Source organism: Dipodomys spectabilis, unplaced genomic scaffold (genome assembly GCF_019054845.1).
Source record: "Dipodomys spectabilis isolate Male_0828 unplaced genomic scaffold, ASM1905484v1 ptg000018l, whole genome shotgun sequence".
Lineage (NCBI taxonomy): Eukaryota > Metazoa > Chordata > Mammalia > Rodentia > Heteromyidae > Dipodomys > Dipodomys spectabilis.
In genome coordinates this window covers 6,768,393-6,786,889 of record NW_024870695.1, presented here as the reverse complement: position 1 = coordinate 6,786,889, position 18,497 = coordinate 6,768,393, and the positions used below count along the sequence as shown (strand labels likewise).

Genomic DNA, 18,497 nt, shown 5'->3' with positions numbered 1-18,497 from the left:
AGAAAGAAAGGAAGGAAGGAAGGAAGGAAGGAAGGAAGGAAGGAAGGAAGGAAGGAAGGAAGGAAGGAAGGAAGGAAGGAAAAGAAAAGAAAAGAAAAATTAGTGGTTGGTAGGCTGAAGACAGCTGTAAAGGTGGGAGGGAGTGAAAAGATTAAAAGTGAGGGCTGGGAAGGTGGCTCAATGGTAGAGCGCTTGCCTTGCATGCATGAGGCCCTGGGTTCAATTCCTCAGCACCACATAAGCAGAAAAAAAAAGAAGCCAGAAGTGGCACTGTGGCTCAAGTGGTAGAGCACCAGCCTTGAGCTGAAGAGCTGAGGGACAGCGCCCAGGCCCAGAGTTCAGGCCTCATGACCTTACCAAAAAACAAAAAAGAGTAAAAGTGAAAGGCCATAGGATTTCTTCTGAAGGTGATGAAAATGTTCTAAAACTGCACTGATGATGTATACTTACTTGGCAACATACTAAAAAAAAAACACTGAATTACACAGTTTAATTATGTAATTTTGTATGTGACATATATATGAATCTATAAATTGTATCTCAAGGGCTGGGAAGGTGGCTGAGTGGTTAGAGCGCTTGCCTTGCATGCTCGAGGCCCTGGGTTCGATTCCTCAGCACCACATAAGCAAAAAGAAAAAAGCCAGAAGTGGCGCTGTGGCTCAAGTGGTAGAGCGCTAGCCTTGAGCTGAAGTGCTGACGGACAGCGCCCAGGCCCAGAGTTCGGGCCCCACGACCGGACCCAAAAACAAAACAAAAAAAAAATTTTATCTCAATAAAGCTGTTTTATCAAAGTTACTAGGTTTCATGATAGAAATAATGTGTATACTTATTAACATTGTACTATGTATTTCTTTCACTGTATCCTTAAAGTGAGTCTTAAAACTATAATTAGCACATTGTATGAGGGAATGTCACAGTGAGGTATCTTGTGAAGTTGCAAAGAAAACAAATGAAACTGAAGAAGAAATCAAATCAAATCACGCATTCTCAGTGACAGGACTCAACCAAAGACTTATTCCTACAGAGCTCAATAATAAAACTGAATGAAGAAAATTGTTTTAAAATGAAAACAAGAGCTTTATTTACATAACTACAATAACTTAATTTGAATATTTCTATGTCTAAATTTTTAAGTTATTCAGTTAGGGGGGTAAAGTACTGGGGGTAAAGTACTGGAGAAGAGCCTTGAGCTTGCTAGGCAAACAGATTACCACTGAACTACAATCCCAGCATGAATTGTCTTTAATGTTACCATTATGAGCATTTTCACTCTAGGACAGTAATAAAACAATGTGATAGATTTTGACTATTCATTTTATCACCAAATATCCCTCATTTTCAAAAGGAAATGGCAAGAATGTTGAATACAAATGAAAGAACTAAACCTATTTTTATTAGCAATTGCAAATTATGAAAAAAAAACTATAATATACAGTGATGTACACTGTAGAAAAATCTCTAGTCTACCCAAAAGTACAAAGAGGAGCAAGAATTATTTAATCTCACCTTTCCTATCTTCTGAAGAGTAAAATATCTCATATTATTTAAGTTAGTAGATTAAATTTAATTAGCAAGAACTGAGATATAATCCCTGCCTTAGAACAGCTTACTGTTGAACAAAGGCTTACAGGCAAAAATATGTATTTTCAAACTTTCAGAACTACCTTACATGTCAGGTGCCAGTGGCTCATGCCTGTAATCCTAGCTACTCCAGAGGCTGAGATATGAGGATCATAGTTTGAGACCAGCCTCACCAGGAAACTCTATGAGACTCTTATCTCCAATAAACTATCAAAAGAGCCAAAGTGATGTTGTGACATGTACCACCACAACTCAGGAATTCATAAACTATGCCATGGTTTTTATTTATCAATTACAAGATACATAAAGCTTAACTTTTCTCTTCTAGTCTGCTAATATGGTGAACTCCAATGACTTACAATGTTAAATCAACCCTGCAACTATCAACCCCCTTGTTATATTTAAATTTGCTGTTTTTTTGTGATTTTTGTACATGTATGCGCATAAAGGTTACTGAACTGTAGTTTTCTTTTTTCCTATTGGTCTGTCTTGTTTAGTATCACAGTAGGATTGACCTCACAAATGTGTTCTGAAATCTGTGGTATTTCTTCTTCCTTAAATGTCTGGTAGATCTCAACAAAGCCAAAAATCTGAACTTTTCTTTGTGGGAAAACAATTACAAATCCAATTTCTTTCATAAATATAGTGTTATTTAGGTTTGTTTTCTAATTTATTTCAACTTTTAAACATTTTTCTCCTGTTCTTTTTTCCAGATTCTCCAGGCACAATCTTGGGACACTGATTTCAGACCTCTGTTCTGAAGCTTTGAGATACATTCTAAAGTGAACCCTATAAATTTTGACATTTATGTTTCAATTCAATACTTTTAAACTCCCTTTAATTTTTCTTTGACCCAAATGCTATTTGGGAGTATGTTATTTTGCTTCCAATAGTTGGAGATTTTTCAGGTATCTTCTGCTTCTCAATTTCTGATTTATTTCTATTGTAGTCAAAATAATTTCTACAATGTTTCCATCCTTTTAAATTTGTTGAAACATGTCTCATAGCCCAGTCCATGGGCATTTTGGTAAATGTTCTATGTACACTTGAATGTTAGCAGAGCATTCAATAAATGTCAATTAGGTACAGTCCATTCAGTGTATTGTGAATACTGTGCAAGTTTTCTATATTCTGATTTTTTTTTCTTTTTGCCAGTCCTAGGGCTTAAACTCTGGGTCTGGGTGCAGTCCCTGAGCTTTTGTACACAAGGCTAACATTTTATTACTTGAGCCAGAGCTCCACTCCCAGCATTTTGTGGTTAATTGGAGGTAACAGTCTCACAGACTTTCCTGCCTACATTGGCTTCAAACTGGGATCCTCAGGCCTCAGCCTCGGGAGTAGTTATGACTACAGGTGTGACCACCAGCACCAAGCCTTACAGATTGTTTTTACCTGCCTGTTCTATCAATTGAGAGAAAATGTTGCCGCTTCCTACTCTGCTTACGGATTTGTCTACTTCCACTTTCAACTGTCAATTTTTGCTTCACTTTTTTTTTCTAGTATTGAGAATTTAAACCCAGTACCTCACTGGGTTGCTACTAGGCAAGTGCTCTACCACTGAACCATGCATGCACTGAGCCCCTGCTTCACTCTCTCATTGAATGCACTCACATTTATGTCTACCATATCTTGGCAATATACTGATCCTTATTCCAAGATGAAATTTACCTGTTGTTACTATTAACATTTTGCTTATTCTGAGACTTTTGTCTAATATTGTCATGTATTTTTTCAATTAGCCTTTATATAGTATCTTTTCCCATTCCTTAAAGTTTATATTTAAATTTATATACACTTAAGGGGCTAAGAATGTGGCAGATACGGACAGTAAGTAGCAGATTCAAGACTTTCCATTATGTATCTCTTGTTATCTTTTTAGATTTTTGAAACATGAAGTTACCTAATCAGGAAAAAAAAAAAAAGAGCATACATAGTGAGCCTTAAACAGGAAAAGACACTGGAGGAAAGGGAGGTATGGAGAAGGAAATGGAGATGGGCAGAATTCCTGCAGATAGCTTTTGCTATCTCTGAGGCTAAAGAGAGGGTCTGCTAATCCAGTGTATTGCTGTAGTAATGACATGTTTGGTTCCATTTTTCCTATTCACTAAGGAGTATCCTGTTACATTAAAGATACAGGTTACTGGTAGGAAATACTGAGGGTATGGATTTTTAGAAATTATGAATAAAAATGCCGTAATTTAGTTGCCTTTAGCATTTTTTAACTTCATTGTTCCTCTGATGTTAATGTCTCTATATATGTAATAATACACCTGCTAATTTATCATTGCCTCATAAAACTTTTTTGTTCATAAGGTCTGCATGGCTTTCTGTAACAAATCTAAATCGTCAGGATTTTGTCTGAAATGCTTCTTTATGTTACAAGTTGGAACTCACCATGCAAGATGTCAATCAAGAGAAAATTTTTCTTTTTATATGTTCTCTCCTTCTATGAACTTTTTTCTTATTTATATTCATTACAAAGATTTGCTGAGATAACTTTTTTATTTTATTGTGAAGATGCTATATAGAGGGGTTACATTACATGGGTAAGGTAATTAGTACATTTCTTGTCAAACATTGTGAGATAATTCTTTAAATTTTTCATTTAATAAACATTTAAATATGAAAAATGAAAAAATAAGATTTATATACAGTGTGTTTCTTTATAGACAACATACTTGGAACTTGCTTTTTGATCTTGCCTGATGCTCTTGATTGGCATGTCAAAAACCATTATAATTTATTTAATTAACACTATAGTTGGGTACAAGTACTCTGACAATTATGTTTTCCCATTTATAGTATCTTGGAGTTTTTGAGGCTTGTTAGTGGTATTGGCATTTGAGTTCAGGGCCACAAGCTACTCTACCACTTGAGTCACATCCCTATTAAGACTTTTGGGGTGGGGGATGGATTGCTTTACTTATTTTTCAATGAGGTCTTGAGCTTTATCCTGGCCCATTAACATTTTATAAGATAAGAAGATCTTATCTATAGACTTACTCAGATACTAACAGTATAATATATTATATTCCCCTTCTCTATGGAGAGGAGTGTAGCTACAGTTAGTAAAATGATGAATGCTCATATATCCTGTGATCCAGCAATCCTACTTCTAGGGGTTTATCCCATAGTTACATATGCATATGAGTGAAATAACATTATATACAAGGCTACAGACTGTATTTATGAACAAAACACTGTGGTGAATCTAAATGTCCTTCAAAGGGAAACTGGTTAAATTATGTTTCACTGTACAATGGAACAATAAGTAGGATATGTATATAATATAGAGACTACATGTATTTAATATTATATAGTATATATAGATACATAAACATACACTCTTTTTTGTATTCGAATAAATGGAGGGAATGTAGAAGCAGGAAGAGTATAAGTCAAGACCAGCATGGGCTATCTAGTGAGACTGTTTCAACAGAAAAAGAAACGCCAAAGCCAGGAACCAGAGCTCAGGCCTGTAATCCTAGCTACTCAGGAAGCTGAGATCTGAGGATCACAGTTCAAAGCTAGCCCTGGCAAGGAAAGTCCGAGAGACTCTTATCTCCAATTAACCACCAGAAAACCAGAAGTGTCATTGTGGCTTCAGTGGTAGAGCACTTGCCTTGAGCTGAAGAGCTCAGGAACAGTGCCCAGGACCACAGCTCAAACCCCACAACTAACGGGGGGGGGGGGGGGGGGGGGGGGGGGGGGGAGTGAGAGGAGGGGGGAGGAGGGGGGGAGGAGTGAGGAGGGAGGAGGGAGGAGGGAGGAGGAGTAGGGAAGGAAGGAAGGGAGGGAGGGAGGGAAGAAGAGAAGGAGGAAGGAGGAGGAAGGAGGAAGAAGGAGGAGGAAGGAAGGAAGGAAGGAAGGAAGGAAGGAAGGAAGGAAGGAAGGAAGGAAGGAAGGAAGGAAGGAAGGAGAAGGAGGAGGCGAAGGAAGAGGTGGAAAGAAGAAGGAAGAAGGAAGAACAAGAAGAGAAGGAGGGGGGGGGGAGTGGGAGGAGGGGGGGAGGGGGAGGAGGAGCAGCAGCAGCCATCCTGCTGAGTAGTTCACTGGAGATAAGAGTCTCATGGACTTTCCAGCCTAGGCTGGCCCTGAACCTCGATCCTCAGATGTCAGCCTCCTGGAGTAGCTAGGAGTACAGGCGCGAGCCGCCGGCGCCCAGCTACTTCCAACTTTTTTGGTAGTTAATTGGAGGCAGTCTCACAGCCTTCCTTTGGGGCTGGATCTGAATCATGACCCTCAGAGCTCAGCCTCCTGAGTAGCTAGGATTACAGGCGTGAGCAACTGGTGCCTAGCATATATTAGTCGTATAAGAGCATTTCATTCTGACCTGTCTCTATATGCATACAACAAACCTTTATCAGACTCAGCTCTTCCATCCTCTCTCTTTCCTAAAACAATCTCAACACACTGTATCGCCTAATTTTCACGTACGTATATAGATTATTTCACCATATTCTTCCTCTTTCACCTTCTCCATTTGTTCTACCACTAGTACTTACAGCCAGGACAGGATCTGTTTTCATAATTTTTTTAAGTGTATATTAATTACTGACAGGGATTTCACCTTGGCACTTCACACGTCCATATACTGTATTTTAATCAGATTGACCCTTAGTTTACTTATTTTTCCCCCTCCCTTCTATTGGTTCAGTAACTTTCAGTGAGTTTTTCTTATATGGTACTAGTTTTTCTTGTATGGTACATTTTCTTATATGGTACTAGAGTTATAAAACTCAGAGACTTGCGCTTGCTAGGTAGGCTTTCTAGCCCTGAAGCCATACCTCCAGCCCTCATAATATCTGCTTTATTTTTTTCTTCTCTCTGCTAAAGATAAAACCTCACTCAGGATGACCCTGAACCTGTTATGTAGCCCAAGCTAGCCTTAAACTCACAAACCTCCTGCCTCAGTTTCCCAAGCACTGGGATTACATATATATATATATATATATATATATATATACATACACATATACACAGCTTGGACTCCTATCTTCGTATTTATCTACTCTATGTTAGCCAACTTTTCATCACTGGGACAAAATACCCAAGGGATGAAGGAGTTATTTTGCTTCAGAGTTTCAGAGGTTTCAGTCCACAGTTAATGTCTCCATTGCTGTGGGCCTGTGGCAAGGCAGAAACAGCCCCACCCCCATAAAAAATCAGGACAGAGTAAAGGTAAGCTGTTCATCTCACAACTAGGAAGCAGAAAGAGCAACAGGAAGGATTCAAGGGAGAAGATACACCCTTTGAAGTCATTCTCCCAGTGACTTCCTCCAATGTGAGCCTGCTACCTAACAGTCCATTCAGCAATGAACTCATCAATGACTCATCAATAAACTAATTAGCATTCGAATTAGCATTCCAATGATAGGGACAAAACTTTCACCACATAAAACTTCAAGGACATTTTTTTTTTTGTAGGTCATGGGGCTCGAACTCTAGGCCTGGGCACTGTCCCTCAGCTCTTCAGCTCAAGGCTAGCACTCTACCACTTGAGCCACAGCACCACTTCAGCTTTTTCTATTTATATGGTACTGAGGAATCGAACCCAGGACATCATGCATGCGAGGCAAGCACTCTACCACTAAGCCACCTTCCCAGCCCTCAAGGACATTTTTATATGTAAACTACAAAGTACCTTAAGAGTATAGCTAAATGATTTTTCTTAAATGATTTTTCAAATCCTCTATTACATCTAAATACAATGCAGACTCAAGAGCTGGTTGAACTCAAAGGCTGAAAGTGTAAATATTAAGATTCTAGCCAGGAGCTAGTGGCTTATGGCTGTAATCCTAGCTATTCTGGAGTCTGAGATCTGAGGATCCTGTTTCAAAGCTGCCCGAGCAGGAAAGTCCATGAGACTCTTCAACAAACTACTCAGAAAAAGCCAGAAGTGACACCGTGGCATAGAGTGCTGGCCTCGAGCAAAAGCAGCTCAGGGGCAGCGCCCAAGCCTAGATAGAGTTCAAGCCCAGGAAAAATAACCAGGAAAAAAAAGATTCTATAAATAGTTATTTTTTTAGAGGTATACATTTCAAGACTAAATATGGATACATGAAACTACAGCTATTACTAAACACTAGATATATTTTCCTATACATACATAAAGGTATTATCTTTCATCTTAATAAGTATAGAAACCATTATCTTTGCAGTTTCACATACAATGTAAAATTAGAATGTTCTTCCTTTTCATAATTTCATAAACAGAAAATTTACTTTTTGTTTCCTAATTAAGTTCAAATAACCACCAAAAAACCCAAAGTAGAGCTGTTGCACAAAGTGGCAGAGTTCTAGCCTTGACCAGAAAAGTTCAGGGGCAGCACCCAGGCCCTGAGTTCAAGATCTATGACTAACAACAACAACAACAAAAAGGTTGAGAACTTTTACTTTTTCACTTAAAGTAGTACTTTTCTATATGGCAACCCCAATTACCAGCATCACATCATTATCCTTAAACTTTAGGGCCATAATTAAGTAAACTAAAGGTTACATGAACACAAATGCTGCAATACTTACTACCAGTAATCAACCAAGGCGGCTACTAAGTAATTAATAAGCAACAGCATATACAGTGCAGACATTAGGGGACCAAGGCATGATTCACATCTAGCACAAGATACAGTGAGACAGCCAAGACAGCATCATGCTGCTCAGAACAGCATGCAATTTAAAACATAGGACTTATGACTGCTGGACACCATTGGCTCATACCTATAATCCTAGCTACTCAGGAGGCTGAGATATCTCTCTCTCTCTCTCTCTCTCTCTCTCACACACACACACACACACACACACACACACACACACGGTAGCGGGGAGAGAGGAAAGAGAAAAAACAGTATACTAAGATTTCATCTCACCCTAGTCAGAATAGCATCATCAAGAAAATAACAAAGCCAGGTGCTAGTGGCTCACACCTATAATCCTAGCTACTCAGGAGGCTGAGATCTGAGGACTGCTGTTCAAAGCCAGCCTAGGCAGGAACATCCATGAGACTCTTATCTCCAATAAACCACTAGAAAATCGGAAGTGGCGCTTTGGCTCAAGCGGTAGAGCGCTCGCCTTGAGCTGAAGAGCACAGGGACAGCGCCCAGTCCCAGAGTTCAAGTCCCACGACCGACCAAAAAAAAAAAAAAAAAAAATGAAATGCTGGTGAGAAGACAGAGGAAAAAGCAGCCCTCATGTATAGTTGATGGGAATATAAACTAGTGCAAACACTGTGAGAATCAGTAACAGAAATTCCTCAAAAACTAAAAATAGGGCTGGGATGTAGCTCAGTGACAAAGCACTCGCCTATCAAGTGCAACATCCTGTGTTCGATCCCCAGAACCAACAAAGAAACAAGAAAAAAAACAAAACTAAAAATAGATCTATCTTATGACTTTGCTAAACCATTCTTGGATATATATCCAAATCCAAAAAAGTATAAATCAATATATAGAAGATATCTGTATACTCTGTTCATAATAGCCAAGCTGTGAAATCAGTCAACAATCAATGAATGGATAAAAAAATATGAAGCCTGGTGCCAATGGCTCACACCAGCTACTCAGGAGGCTGAGATCTAGAGGATCAAAGTCTGAAGTCAGTCCGTGCAGAAAAGTCTTCAAGACTCCTCTCTAAAATTAACCAAGTGTTAGAACACTAGCCAAAAGAAGCCAGCCAAGCAAGCTCAAACCTGAGTTCAAATCTCAATATAGGGCAAAAATAAAAGACAAATATATATATATGTATATGTGTGTGTGTGTGTGTGTGTGTGTGTGTATATATATATATATATATATATATATATATAGTGGTTGAGTAATATTACTCAACCATACAGAAAAATAAAATTGCATTATTTGCAGGAAAATGGATAGAACTGGATATTATGTTGACAGAGAAAAGACAAACTCAGAATATCATATTGCATGTTTTCACTCATTTGTGGAATCTAGACCTAGAATGATGATAATGATGGTGATGGTGGTGATATTGATGGTGAGATGATGACATATGAATGTTGAAGGGAAGTTGCTCATGAGGAAATGAACAGGAAGAAAAGAGAGAAGAATGAAGATAATCAAAATAGGTCACATACATGCATACATACATATGTATGAAGGCAGCATAATGAAACCCACCAAAAACTGTTTCAAAAAGCAGGAGAGGGCAAGCTTGAGAATATAATCAAGGGAATAAACTTGCTCAAACTATACTGCATACATCTATGAAATTATCAGAATGAAATACTCTTTATTATTTAATGAAAACAAAGTAAAATTAAAGGAGGAAGAAGAGGAGGACAACTACAATGACACATGAAAGCTGGACACCGTGGTGCACAGCTATAATTCCAGGTTAAAAGGCTGAGGCAGGAGAATCTTGAATTTGAGGCCAGCCTAGGTTACAAAGCAACACCCTATCTCCAAATGAAAAACAACTGTTGAGAGAGAGAGAGAGAGAGGGAGACTTGGATTAATAACCGACTACATCGGAAATGACAGAAGAATCAAATGTCAAAATAAATAAAATGGAAAAAGGCAACATGAAGGCCAGTCTAATAGTAAATGTGCCAGCAGTTCCTTAAAACTCATCAATGGGCTAGAGGTAAGGACTCAAAGAGATGCAGCATCTGCATAGCAAGCAGGAAGCCCTGAACTCAAACCCCAGTCCCACAAACAAAAAAGCAATATGCTGCGTGCAGTGCCTCAAGCCTATAATCCTAGCCAACTGGGAGGCAGAGAAGGGTATTGCAGTTCAAGGCCATTCCAGGCATAAAAGCTTACAAGACTCCATATGTCAACTAATGGCTGACTGTAGAGGATTGAGCCTGCCATCTAAAGCTACAGGGGAAGCACAATGGCTGGAAACAGTAATATAAATCTGTCATACCCGTATCCAAGGGAAGCTTAATAGGAGGATCGCAGTCTAAGCCTGCTCAGACATAAAGCAAGATCCCACCTCAAAGTAACACCATAAACTTAGCAGTGGTGGCTCATGCCTATGTAACCCTAGCTACTCAGGAGACTGAGATCTAAAAATCACTGTTCAAAGCAAGTTAGGGCAGGAAAGTCCATGATATTTGTATCTCCATTAACCACTAAAAAGCCAGAATGATGTGACTCAAGAGTAAAGCTCCATTTCTGTGCAAAAAGCTAAGAGATAGTGCCTAGGCCCTGAGTTCAAACCCCAGTACTGGCATACAAAAAATCCCCACCTGCACGAAAAGAGGTGGAAGAATAGTTTAAGTGGTAGAGCACTGCCTAGTAAGCGCAAAGTACTAGGATCAAACCATAGTCTCAAGAAGGGGAAAACAAGCATTCTTGTAGACTCTTTGGTGCATTTATGCTTATTAAGTATTGCCTAGTATGTTTTAAGTATACATATTTACGCATAATGAAAATGACATTGCTATGTGAAAGAGCTCAGAGTAGATTATACATAACTGAAACCTTCCAACTGCAACTAACTATATGACTGAAAGAAAGGCATCCATTTTTTAAATATCTTTTCAAAAGTCAAATTTGCTCATGTAATCGGATCATGAACAATGCTAGGTATCTATTATAGGTTGGATCTGGAATGTTCCACAAAAGCTCATATGTTGAAGGCTTGGTCTCTCAGGTAGCCATGTTCAGAGGTGAGGTTTCATGAAAGTGACTGGATCCAATGATGGACTCATAATTTAATAGACTGTTGGGAGGTGACAGGTAAGAGATGAACCTAGAAGAAAGGAGTACATTCTTGGGGTCTTCATCTTATACCCAAACCCTTCCCTGTTCTCTCTCTCTGTCTCTGCTTCCTAAAGCTACCACGTAACCAGCTCTACTCTACCATGCCCTCTGTCCAACATGATGCTCTACCTTAGACAGGCTTAGAAACAACAGAGTCAAGTAACCATGGACTGAAACCTCTGAAACAGCCAAAATGAATCTTTTCTCCCACAGGCTGATTTTTTCAAGTATTCTGTTACAGTAATGAAAAGCTGACCAACATATTCAAGATCAAACCCTAGACTTAGTACATACTAGGCTGAATATACATTCTTGCCAGTCTTTTGAGTTATAGACCTGCAATGGTCTTAGATAAAGCATACCCTTATTATCCATCAATTGCATTTTGATTTCTTTAAAAAGTAAAACCATACATATATAAGCATGTGTGTAAACATTTTTTGCAGATCTCCTCAATGACACACTTTGTATTTTAGTCTTTTTAGAGCATCTAACTTAGTTTTCAAAGAAATAAAAATTTATTTTGCAGTCCTATTTCATTGGCTTATGCTATTCTGTATTAAATTATGTAATTAAAATACAAAGGCATAGTAAGGCACCCAGTGGCTTACTACTATAATCCTAGCATTCAGAAGACTGATATCTGAGGATCACAGTTTGAAGCTAGCCTGGGCAGGAAAGTCTGTGAGACTCTTAATTCTATTTAACTTACCAAAAAAGCCAGAAGTGGAGCTTTGGCTCAAGTGATAGAGTATTAACCTTGAACAAAAAAGCTCAGGGATAGCATCCAGGTCCTGAGGTCCATGTCCCAGTACACACGTACATACACACGTACACACACACAGAGGCAAGATGTAATAAAGTGATCCTTGGCAAGTCTATGATTCAACTAGTAGAAGCAATGCAGTAAGGAGAAAATGGAGAATGTGCATAAATTCAGTGAGTTAAACAGAGGTCTATTAATCAGTAGTCCTGTTACAAAATATGTAAATTCACTTACTGCTTTTGTAACTTCTAGGATAGTAACTGGCACACAGTAAGAACTATAAGTATTTGCTCCTATATTAGCTTCAGTACTCATCTAAGTTTGAATTCCATCTACTATTATAGTCTATCTACTATATAATCAGAGAGTACTTATACTTAAGTTGTCAAAAGAGAACAAAATAAGGAATGTTAGTTGTAACAGGCCCTGATTTAAAACATATGAATGTAAGATACAGGCAGTTTCACATGATCAAAAGTGGATTATCTGTGCTGGCTTCAATAGCACTCGTACTAAAAGTGGATTATCCAATGCTTAAAGAGACTCCAGCTAGGTACCAGTGGCTCACATGTATAATCCTAGTTACTCAGGGGACTGAGATCTGAGAATCAAGGTTCAAAAGCCAGCCTAAGTAGATAAGTCCAAGAGAGTCTTAACTCCAATTGATCAGCAAAAAGCCAAAGTAGAGGCATGGCTCAAGTGGTAGAGTGCCAGCCAGTAACAAGAGCATAAGGCCCTGAGTTCAAGTCCTAGTATGAGGAGGAAAAAAGGACACCTTAAAGAAGACAGCTCATTGAAAAAGCTAAGAGACAAAGCTAAGGCCCTGAGATCAAGCCCCAGTGCTAGTACAAAAAAAAAAAAAGACTGCTCAAATATCAATAGGACATGAAGTAGGTTCACATCTCAATTTAATCGTATCACCTCAAATTTGCTAAAAGGATGGTTCCAAGTTCTCCTAAATGGGGGAGCTAGACTATAAGAATCTTCCATAGGCTTCTCAGTGCATCTTTCCTCTATCATCAGTCTTTTAAACAAAAACCACATAAGGCTTCCCAAAGAAATGACTTTTGGTTTACTATTTATTTTGAAAGAATCCACAATAGCACTGACTCTTCCTTCTATGGACATCAAAGAGTACAGAAAATGTTAGGAGAAACCCAAGAGAGCCCATGAGGCAGTACCAGTCCCACTAGATGGCACCATCAGAGGCCAAGTCTCTTGCTCTCATTGGAGTAGCAAGGATTGAAACCTGTCTTGATAGTAACAAAACTGAAAGCTGTCAGCAACTTCTTAATATCACTGTGAAATTATAACCCAAAATGAAGAATAAACAGCCAGGATAAGTTCATCCAAAAGCACCCTTTTTTCCCAGTACCATGACTCCTTTCTGACCCCATTTTTAAATCTATGGCCTGAGGGGTACAATGTCTTGCAGGTAAGAGAAGTTATACAAAATGGATATTTTCTTTTTCTCTTCCTAGCTCTGAAAACTACTTATTAATTTCTTTATTCTTCCTTCAAGTTTCTTAGCTAAGAAAAAAAATATTCCCCTGCTAGTCCTAGAATAACATATTTATTGAAATAACCATGCTTACCATGACATCAAGACAATACACAATTAATAGTACACAAACAGCTGGATATAAATTTATTTCCATCTATAAAACATTTTTTCTCTTTACATTAGACAGAATTTCCTATTATACCAATAAGTCAGTACATCAAAGTTTTCTTTCTGAAAGCTTTAAAATTTTTGGGCCTAAGCAGCAAAATTCAGAATGTTTCTCATCCTCATGACTTATACCCTATTCCATCAAATTTACACTTGGATACAGTCACCATGCACCTAACAACAGAAGAAAACATCCCAAACAAGACCAATGAGTTTAAACTACATACAATTTGAATACAAACTTAAAAACTGTCAACTTGCTCAGTAAGGATCATTAAGACAAATCTGGATATAAGCGTTTGGTTGAATTCTCAACTAAAAAGACACATCAGGACTGGGGAGAGCTCAGAGGCTGAGTACTTGCTACCTGAACAAAGCCAAGGACATAGGTTCACTCCGAGGACTAAACTTGTTTTAAGAAAAAAGACACATCAAAAAGGCCTAAGCATGGTGGAATATACCTGCAATCCCAGCACAAACAAGGCTAGGTTAAAGGATTAGTTCAAAGTCAGTGTGTGTGTGTGTGTGTGTGTGTGTGTGTGTGTGTGTGTGTGTGTGTTGTATATGTATTTATATTACATATAATTATGTATATATACATATATAGCAAAGCTCTACTTAAATAAATAAATACAAGCTGGGCACTGGTGGCTAACATGTGTAACCCTAATTACTCAGAAGGCTGAGATCTAAGGACTGTGGTTTGAAGTAAGCCTGGGAAGACAAATAAAAGACTCTTATCCCCAATAAATTAGGAAAAACAGAAAGTAGGAGTGTAGCTTGGATGGTAGCCTTGAGCTAAAAAACAAACAAGAGCACAAGGTCCTAAGTTCAAGCCCCAGTACTGCCACAAAAAAATATATACATAAACATATAATCATTTGAATCAGGGATCATTTTCAATCTCAAATACACTGCTCATTTCTACATGAAGCTACTTCCTCTAAATCAGTAGTAGAATGAACTAATGTGTAGCAAGGCATGGTGGTACACATCTAATAACTCCAGGATGTAGAAGGTTGAGGCAGAAGAATTCTAAGTTCCAATCTAGCCTGAACAAGACCTTGTCAAAAAAACAAAACAAACCAAAACACCTAATGTGTAAGCAAATCCTGTGTCCCAGTAATTTGGTTCTCATCACAGTATTACCTCTTGTGTTCTCTGTGCCCCTCGCCCCACATACCGAAGGTTTGGAGGTATTATGCTATCATCTCTAACACCTTACACAATGTATAGCATAATATAAACACTCAGTATTTGTTTAAGACACAAAAACTATGTTAGCCAGGCATTGGTGGCTCATACCTGTAATCCTAGTTACTCAGGAGGCTGAGATCTAAGGACTGCAGTTAGAGGCCAGCCCAGGCAGGAAAGTCCATGAAACTCTTATCTCCAATAAACCAGCAAAAAACTGGAAGTGGTGCTATGGCTCAAAGTGGTAAAGTGCTAGCCTTGAGCCAAAGAGCTCAGGGACAGCACCTAGGGCCCAAGTTTAAACCCCACAATTAACAAAAAAAAAAAATTAAATTGCCTGACCCATTAAAGAAGTCAGATTTTCCAACTATAAACCTTAACATACACCTTCATGTAGAAGCAACTGACCAAAGAACAAGATTGACATCTAAGTTACCATACAGAATTTTTAAAAAGCAAACACAAAAATGTTGTATTAGTTGAATATCAAAAATTCATACCTCACGTTTCAAAACCAAGTAAGTAGTAAAATATCACAAATATACTTACGTACTATACTAAAACCACTGCTTAGAGTAGGAAGGTAGACAAGCAACTACATAAAGACGCATAGAAAAAGCACAATACTGTTTAACTATCCATCTACTAGTTTATACTCCCCCACAACGAAAATAAAAACAGTAAATCAGAAAGCAAATAGGAGTGAGAAAGCAATCTGGGGGTGAAACCTAGAGAAACCTGCTGAACTGCAGATTCAGAGAATCGACAGACTTCACAGAGGCAGATTCTTAGACACTGCCACATAACTACCTCCAAAAAATCCAATGTAATGAAGCTATGTAATACCTTGTAATTAAGGCATTTCCCGCCCTGAGGGGCTAAAGAGTTTTAACAAAATATGGCACAGAATCTAGATATGCATCCTGTTCATATTCTTGCAACAAGCCCCTTGGGAAACTTCTATATTAGAAAAGGAAAGAAACATATTCTCCCAAATAGAACATTTTAGGTTTTAAAACCATTTGAACCACAAGCTAAATCTCTCCTGCAGTCTCTCAGTATGTTCCACATAAGTCATTTTTAAATGTGCTTAAATTACACTGTAAGTAGTATTATCATCATTTTTACTCACCTTACTAACACCAACTCCAGTAAACCTGGCCTCTAGTAATTCCTGCCTTCTTGGGTCCAGGCTATGCAATTCTTCCATCATTTCTACAAAAAAAAAAGAAAAAAGAAATATATGAAACTATGAAAACTAAAATGGGAAATAAAATTATATTTATAACAAAAACTATAATAAATAGTAGCACTGAAATGATAATATGCAAGTAAGTCACAGGAAAAAACATCCTACAAGTGATAAACTATGCTTCATCAAATAGTTATTTGATGTTATCAATAGTTACATAGCAGCTTAAAAGTCTTCCATGAAGGCCACTTATTCTCCCCAAATTCTGGTATAATTTTAACAAAAAAACTAAAATAGACCTTCAAACTCTTCACATAATCACTATAAAAGTTGAGCAGAGGGAATAATGAAACAAGGGTAAACTTCCGAAAAGAAAACTCTTTCCATCAACCTTTGTCTTAAGCTAAGTACTTTTAGTTATTTCTCTAAAACACAACAATCAATCCTTAAACTAAAAATATAAATTAATAATTTCAAAAATAGCATGAACCAAAAATTGCAAATAACTTCAAATAACATCATACATCTTCTTTCTCTGCAGAACTCACAGCTCGTTTAAAAAAAAAAAAAAGGAATTTTATTTTAAATTGAACAGAGAACCATGGTGAAACTATCATCCTCCACTTATTCGGGAAATTAATATAATTCCTTAATAATACCTTTTACAAAATCTTTTGATGACCACTCCCTCGATCAGTAAGTTTCTCTCCACTCTGGATATGTCTGCTTGTTAACTAGCACTTCTAAGCAGGAACGGGGAGGGCACCATTTTTAAACTCCTTCCCTGACCAATTAATCCACAGGCCCCTTGAGCAGATATGCCCATCCATTGTAAGCGACTAACTCCTGCAAGTTGCATTTAAATTCTCTCCTCCATATTAAAAAGTGGGAAAGAAACGTGTATCATTACACAGAACCCCTTCGCACAGATCATTAGGTGGTGAGTGGAATGACTGGCGTGCTTTCAAAGTTCACAGAAAACGTGAATCAATCTGCAATCTAGTAACTCCACATTGCCAGCAACAACCCCTACAAAGTCCTCCAGTTTCATTTCCCTTCCTGGATTGAAAGCCTGGGGCAAAGAGGAATGAGAGGGTGACAAATTAAAGTTTCACCCACACATCCAAGTGCAGGTTACAGAGGAAGTAGGGAATTCTTGGAAGAGAAGAAAGACATCTTGAGAGAGAGGAAGAGAGAGGGGGAGGGAGAGAGAGAGAGAGAGAGAGAGAGAGAGAGAGAGAGAGAGAGAGAGAGAGAGAGAGAGACAGACTAGAAAGGAGATTATGGGAATGAGTTTTCCTTAAGTGGCCTTCCTCGCGTCTAGCCCTGCCCTAATGGAAATGGCAGAGGTTGTTAAGTCTCTCTCCAGCCCCAAGGTCTCCAGAAACATTTAACAAACCTCCATCCCCAGGCCTGACCCGGAAAATGACGCCTCAATGTCAACTCATGTTAAGAAAATATCCACTCGGTCTCATTCCGGCGAGGCTCTGGACCGGGATCCTCCCCGTGGCCCACAGCCTTCGAGCCCCAGGGCTGCCGGGGCCTGCTCCCGGCGCCCCTCACCGCCTCCAAACTTTCCCCAACTCCAGGCCCACCTGTCACGGAGGGAGGGAGAAGCCGGCTCTCGGGGGGCGCCGAGGAGGCAGCCGGGGCCTCCAGCTCCCGGGGTGTCCCCCGTCTCTCGGCCGACCGCCAGCCCCACTCCCAGGCCTGGGCCTGCCCCATCTTCACCGGGCCCCTCGGCGACCTCGCAGCCCTCGGGGAGCGCCTCCCGCCTCGGCGCGGAGGAGCCGCGGCCCGGCGCCGGCCCCACAGCGGGCCCAGGTCGCAGTTTCCGTGGGCCGAGGGGGTCTCCGAGACGGTTAATGACTCAGGCCCGGCGCCCTCCCTCGCCCGGGGCTCAGCCTCTCACCTGCCGCCGCCGCCGCCGCTCCACGCTCCTCCCGGGAGGGGCCCCGACCCGACCCGGTTGCGGACCGCTCTGCTCTCCCCCTGGGCAGGCCCGGGGTGGAGCCGGGGCCTCTCCTGAGCGCCGCAACCCCCCGCCCGGGCAGCCGCCGCCGGCGCCGGGCTCCACGAGAGGGCGGGCGGGGGAGGGGGGCCGCGGAGGCCGCAGATCCCCGGGCTCGCGTACAGAGCCAGGCGCCTGACGCGGGCCCGGGCCCGGGCGGCCGCGGGGGGCGCGGGACCGGGCCTCCTGGCGCCGGACAAAGGCCAAGGGAGGCGCAGAAGGGCCCAGGCCGGCCGGGGAGGTGGGGGCCCGCTCGGCTGGGGGCCACTCGGGTGCGGCGCGGAGGGCGGGGGGAGGGGGGGTCGGAACCGCTGGTGCCCAGGACCCGCCTCCGGCCCCTTAATCCGGATCGG

At 40.2% G+C, this 18,497-nt stretch overlaps 1 protein-coding gene across 3 annotated transcripts in view; it reads right to left on the bottom strand.

Annotated features, from left to right (window-relative positions):
* Positions 1–18,224, bottom strand: part of Tlk2 (tousled like kinase 2) — a 104,381-nt gene extending 86,157 nt beyond the window's left edge. The window contains exons 1-2 of one of the 3 annotated variants that reach the window (XM_042673653.1): positions 18,046–18,224; positions 16,074–16,156 (exon numbers count right to left, since the gene is read on the bottom strand). In XM_042673653.1, the coding sequence (XP_042529587.1) occupies positions 16,074–16,154 (81 nt within the window). In that variant the 5' untranslated portion in view covers positions 16,155–16,156; positions 18,046–18,224. Of the gene's footprint in view, positions 1–16,073; positions 16,159–18,045 lie in introns of all 3 variants that reach the window. The other 2 variants (XM_042673651.1, XM_042673652.1) reach the window with 2 other exon arrangements.
* Between the last annotated feature and the right edge of the window lie 273 nt (positions 18,225–18,497).